The 6,666-nt window shown below is 42.7% G+C and overlaps 1 protein-coding gene across 1 annotated transcript; it reads left to right on the forward strand.

Moving 5' to 3' along the window:
* Positions 1-3,471: 3,471 nt before the first annotated feature.
* LOC309601594 (cyclin-dependent kinases regulatory subunit 2) lies at positions 3,472-5,829 on the forward strand (the record flags this gene model as incomplete). The annotated part of the gene is made up of 3 exons (XM_082334698.1): positions 3,472-3,530; positions 4,615-4,742; positions 5,777-5,829. The coding sequence occupies 3 exons, from the start codon at positions 3,472-3,474 to the stop codon at positions 5,827-5,829; spliced, it is 240 nt and encodes a 79-aa protein (XP_082190824.1).
* Positions 5,830-6,666: the final 837 nt, after the last annotated feature.

Here is a 6,666-nt window from a genome sequence, read left to right on the forward strand (position 1 = left end):
TTGCTTTATCTTAACAGGTTGTGCCCCTTCTTTGAGTTTAACAACAACCAATTCAGCATTTTTAGCCTTTCCAGGTATTCCTGAGGCCCACGCTCCTGGGTATACCTGGTCTTTTATTTCTTGTATAATTTCTTCTTCTCTAATTTGGGGTTCAGTAACAACCAAGCTTAAAATTCCAATGTGATTTTTTTCTGGTATTTTAAGTTCAATTTCCCCATTTCTAAATTTTATTTTGGGATTTAGTTGTTCTAATAGGTCCCTTCCCTTCCAAGTAATGGTCTAGGAGCCTCAGGCAGGTAGAGAAATCATGAATCCCCACACTCTTCCCAATTCTAAATTTTAATGGTTTCAAGAAAAAAGCTTTTTCAACCTGCCCAGTTGCTCCCACAACATTAACATTTTGTTTACTTATAGGTAACAAGGTTTGATTCAATACAGAGAATGTGGCTAACGCAGCCACTATCTCCTTTCCCAGTTTCCTTCTGTCCTCCCCCTCCCCATTCCGATATACTCTCCACGCTTCCTCCAGCAACTTTTCTAAATTCCTTATATCTGGTTCCCTAAGTTTCTGAAGTTTCTTTCTGATATCATTAGTGGATTGTCCCAGAAACAGAGATACCAGCTGCTGTGTGGCAGCTTCTGACTCCGGTTCCATAGTAGTAAATCTTCTCACAGCAGCCCGTAAGCAATCTAAAAACTCCGTGGGCGTTTCAGTCTGCCCCTGCTTGAGAGCATACAGTGCAGACCAGTTAACTGCCTTTGGGATCGTGTGTTCTGTTCCCAATTTGATCCAGGTTCGGTATCGTTGCAACAAACGGTACTGAGCTGGATCATTAGGGTCCCAACCCGGGTCCCTGGAGGGTACAGGATCTTCGGCTGTGCCGTGTAACACTCGTCCCTCAATCTGTGTTTCTGCATGAGCTCGGGCTGCCTTTAATACAAGCTGCTTCTCAGTTTCAGTCATAGTGTCTAGCATAAGATCCACATCTTTCCGATCCAGGTCCAAATTCTTAGTAATCCACTCAAACCTTTTCGCAATCCCACTTGGGTCCTCCCTATACCTCTTAACTGCATCCTTCCACTTATCCACATCATCCATCTGGAAAGGCACTTTTCTTCCGCCTTTCTGGGTTTCTCTTTCACCTTCAAACACCTCTAGTAGTCCAGTACTACATGCTGAACAACATCGCTTCAACTTCCCTAACTCTTTCTGATTTTCCCTTTCCAAAGCCAACACCATGGGATCTTGGGGAGCAAAATTAAAACCACAATCTTTCTGGGACTCAGGGTGATTTCGGAGGGTGAAAAACATATCCGCATACATAGCTTCGTCCCATTTTCCCTCCCTCCTTAAAAATAACAGGAGTTGCAGCGAGGCATTATACTTCAGAGTCCCATTCAAAGGCCACTTTTCTTCATCATCTAATTTATACAATGGCCATCACTGATTACAATACTTAATTAGAGTTTTCTTATTCACATTTCCTCCAGGAGGACCCCCTGTGTCCTTCCAGTGATATAAAATGCAACCTAATGGAGATTTCTTTGGTATCTCTTTACTTTGTTGTGACCCTCCCATTTTATTGGTCCCAGTTCTCTCCTGTATTCCCGCAGTATCTTAACTGTTAGTTCCACGGTCCACACTTTACCACTTAGAGGGTTACAGAATTACTGTTTTACATCCATACAACCTTTTTCTTTCGCTTCGTCCGTCCCCGGCCGTTTCCCTCGCGGGACAACGAAACCGCGGATCAGGACTCCGCACTCACTTCGTACTAAGAGTACGTCTCATTCACACACGCACAGGACAGCATACACACTCTTGACGACAAAACACTCAAATACCAAGTATGTCTCATTCACACACACACAGGACAGTATAGACACTTTTGACAACAAAAACGCTTACATACCAATACAATGAACAAAAATCCTAAAAGCAAACACAGAGCAACTACTTGTCCTTATAACATGCCAAACACAATCCCAAAATCAAATAACCGAGTTCCAAAGCCAAGATCCAATATACCCAAATGCAAGAGTTCCAAATGAGCACCGAAGTGCTCCCAGATGGGCACCGAAATGCCCCCAGTGTATACCTTTAAGGCGCTAGCAGCCCGGTGTACTCCACCAAGCATGAACCACTCACAGCTTACAGGGGTGTCCAACAAATGACTAGTCCCAAACCAAATTTAAGAAAGAATACCTTTTTCCGAAGACGGTCCTTGTCTGCTCCCGCAGCGGTCCGATTGAGGCAAGGAGTCCCTCTGGAAATTTTCCGGGGGTACCCTAGGGAGTCCCGTTCTCAACGGGTCCTGCAGCCGAGCAGAGAGGGTCCCATCTGGGTCACCAAAACTGATACAAAAATTCACGGATGCTTCTCCTCACAGTCTGAATCCCCCCCAAGGGAGAAACGGAGTATTCAGAGAGTCCCTGAAATGAAACTCAATAGCAACGAAGTTACTATTAAGCAGGTATTCTTTACTGCAGCGCTGGGCAGCACTGGGGATTCTCCACCATAAGTGCTCCACCGATCTGGTAGACTTTCAGAGATTATATACTATAAAGTCCTACATATTCACAGGATTTCCGAGAATTCATTTACATAAACATGATATTTCCTGGAACTTATTAACATATGCAAATGTCCGATCCACATGCACAGTCGTCTCCCGTGGTGGTCTTCAGGTGGTCTTTGGGGGTCTTCAGATGAAGGGTCGTAGTCTGCTTCACTGTGTTCGCTGATTGACCTTTGCTTCACTGTGTTCGCTGATTGACCTTTGCTTCTGCGCAAACTCAGTCCTAGGATCACGGGTGTCCTTCAAGGCTGTTGTCATTCTTTTGTGACTTCCTATCTTCCATGCATTTGTTCTCCCAAGGCCCAGTTGTCTGAGATGGGATTATCCTGGAGCCCCCTTATTTTACAACCATTCTAACCATTCTCTAAATCACAAAGGACTTTCTTTTGTTTAGTTAAGTGACTAAGATATTTAAAATGTCCTCCTTGCCCCTAGGCTTTAATTCTTTCAGGAGGCATTTTGATGCAGTGGCTTTGTCTATCTTGGCTTTAACCCTTTCACACCCAAAACTCATACCCACATACCCCAGAGTACTCTAGAAACTGCTGGAATCACCCAGCCCCTGGCTGCAACCAGCCCATCACCACACCACTGAGGCTCATACATGGTACCTGTGTAAAGCCCAAAATTCCCGCCCAGACCGACTGTACACACAATCCAACTCCCCAGGAGTTATGACGGTTGATTATCTAAGAGGGTGACGGTTGGGGGATTGGTGGAAAGACAAGCATTCGAATTACGCAACCCTCTCCGCTGGCGTGGCCACGCAGTACGCCATTGGCTGGCCTAGTCCACCAATAAGCATTGAACTGTTTGTTAGATTCAAATTGAAACGGGCGTGGAATTATGTGCTTTGTGAGAAGAGCAAGTGCGGTTGCTGTCTCCATTTGCTATGGCTAATAAGCAGATCTACTATTCCGACAAGTATTTTGACGAGCAGTACGAGTATCGGTGCGAGACTGGGAGGGGAGGGCCTGGGAGGGGAGGGCCGGGCCGGGCCGGGCCGGGCTGGCTGAAGGTCCTAGAAAGGGGCCTCTGTCGCCCCTTTGAGGGGAGGGGAGGGAAGATATGATATGATATGATATGATATGATATGATATGATATGATATGATATGATATGGTTGATTTGGGCGGGTGCTTCTTTCTCTGACTGTGAGGTGACTTTAGGAGAGTAAGCTCTGCCGGTGTCGGCGGTGAGTGCAGCTCTAGAGAGCGACATTATTAGCTCACCTCTGTGGAGCTAGGGTAGCTTAAAGCTCCCAGGGAGGACCAGTGTCTTGTGTCTTTATCGCGGGCACTCGCGATAAAGACTGCTCGAGGGAGGGAGGAGGGAGAATCGGGCGATTCGATTGCTGGTTTTGGTCTGCCTTGTCCCCCTTCTGGAGTCATCTCTAGTAAGTGGGCAACGCCAGCTCCGCTCAGAGGGCATCGAAGGAAGCGGTGGGGGTGAAGCCTGCTAGGTCTCCCTGGCACAGTGGCTGTGGCAGAGGTGGATGTTGCTGAGTGGAGGGCAGCGCTGCTGGATGGTAAGAGCTCGACCCTAGCTGTCTAGACCTGGGTAGCCTTCATTATGTTCTTTTAAAGCTATGCTGTAGCACTAGTCTGTTCTGGATTGTAACTGATGCTAGCAGGAGTGACTTCTAAAAGTGCAAAGTCCATATCTTTCTAATCACGTTAACTGCTGATATGATAGTTAATTGCCATGAATGTACTTGTGTACCACAAGTACTGTGATTAGAGCATGCAGGGGACTGACTCTTCTGTTTTAGGCAGTAAGTTGAAGATTTCAGTGTATAGTTGCATTAAAGATGTAATGTTTGGTAGGCAAAGTGAATTTAAAATTGCTTTTTTGAACTGATGCTTCATAATCCAATTAGTATCCATTAACACTGTAGGCTTCTTTCTAGGAGGTTTTTGGTATTCATAACTGAACTTGCTTATTGTCTTTCAGTATAGATCTGTGCAAGTTTTCTAGTGTACACTAAGGCAGGTGTTGGTGTGTGTAATAAAAGTTTAATTATTAAACTTCTACAGACATGTGATGCTGCCAAGAGAACTTTCAAAGCAAGTACCAAAAACTCATCTAATGTCTGAAGAGGAATGGAGACGACTTGGTGTTCAGCAAAGTCTTGGCTGGGTTCACTACATGATCCATGAGCCAGGTAAGCACAGCTAAACAAAACAAGATGAACAAAGGAGTCTAAAATACTGCCTCTTTGGTGCTTGAAACTGAAGCTCAGTATGTAATTACCTTCCTCTATAATCCAGTTGGAATTTCCTGTTAAATGTTTAGACTCTTCTTTATCTGCCTGTTACTTTTACCAACATAAGTGGTACCTTTATTCTAAACCTTCACCCCTCACTCTAAGAACTGGACATGCAAAATGCTAGCTTCCTTCTAGGTATCCGCAGCCTCTTAGCGGACAAAACACACTAGATTTGAATATGTTCCTATCTCTGCCTATAAAAAGAGGTTTTGGTGAGATCTTGAGTTATGTTAGTATCTCAGTGACTGCCCCAAACTTGATTTAGCAGCACATCTTTGTATAATGAAATTGACATACCTACCTTGTACAAAAAACTAATAGATGCTCACCTAGATGAGGTCCTGTATCAATGCTATGAAAAAAATCTATAGTATAGTTTGAGCTCCAGCTATACTACCTGCTAAAAGCTACGCTGGAGCCAGGGTCTTTTCAGTTACTGGGCTGTGAAGCTCTAAAACTTCACTAAGTATAAAATACTGAGAACGACCATCCTAAATACCTTTTTAGTCGGTCTTGTCAATGGCAATTTAACTGGTGACAGATGAATTGCAGTTAGTCCCATGGAGTTCCAAGCTTCCAAAGAACCAGAAGAAGTAATTAGCCTAATCTTCCAGTGTTTGTCTTATCTGGACACCTTTGATACTTTGAATGTATTGCCTTGAGCTTTTTTTGAAGGTATTTATGTTTAAGTCAATGTTAATGCAGTCAACTTATGTTATTGATAACTAAAGTGGCTTTTGATGCTTGTCAGTTAGTACATACCTGACCAGGACAGAATCACCAGTTCATTAGAGTAAGTTACAGTGATAAAGCTTGTCAAATAACAGGACAGGAAGCTTCAATTATTGTTCAAGCTCTTTTAAATCAAAGAAGTATCTGTAATCAGGACTTGAGTGACAGGCTGACTCTTTGTTCAATTTTATTTTCAGAGCCACATATTCTTCTCTTCAGAAGACCTCTTCCAAAGGATGAGCAAAAATGAACTGCCCTCCAGAAATGTCTTAAATCTTCTGGAGCTTTAAGTGTACGAGTGTATATATGTTGGTAGTATTCGGTGAATACTTGAAAGTGTACAAAACATACATCCATATCTGTGCATGAGCTGTATTATTTACAGCAACAAAGCTCAGTCAAATGCAATTCCAAGTAGGCTGCTATGGTAGTCAAAGATTAATGAAGTTATCTTTAATGTAATTGCCTATTTGACTTTTCATTTAATTTAAGTTTACATATTGCATATTCTGACTAGATAATCACTTGTTACCTGTGTTCAATAACTTTCACATGTTCAAATCCAATGACTCCATCTGTTCAGTAGTAAGCATAAAGGAATAAACTTTTAATGCTCTATAAAACCTGAATGTCCTAATTAACCAGACAAAACTAATATTCTTGTCTAACATGTTAGAAGGGGTACCCACTTGAGGAAAAAAATTTAACTTAGCAAAGCTACTTTGTTTCTATGCAGGAATTGTTTTACCCTGCAGTCCTAAGTTTCTGACCCTTATTTGAGTTGCTCGTATAAAAATATAAAGTTAAATCAAGCGAGTTTTGCAACTGCCTCTGACTAGTTCCTAAATAGCAACGAAGTAATCTGAAAAGAAAGGTGGTAGTGATAGGTAATACTCAGACTAGCCTCTGAGAGCCTGAAACTATAGGACTCTCGAGTTGATGCTGGTTGTAATGTGGTTACTTATCCTGCAGTGACTTAAGCTATCTCTATGGTGTAAACTTGTCCTAAGGTGTTCAGTATACTAAAAACTTTATTGAGCTTTTTAACACTTAAATTGCTACTACTAATATAACTTATCTTTCTGCC

This window comes from Platalea leucorodia (genome assembly GCF_965183815.1).
Source record: "Platalea leucorodia genome assembly, chromosome: W".
Lineage (NCBI taxonomy): Eukaryota > Metazoa > Chordata > Aves > Pelecaniformes > Threskiornithidae > Platalea > Platalea leucorodia.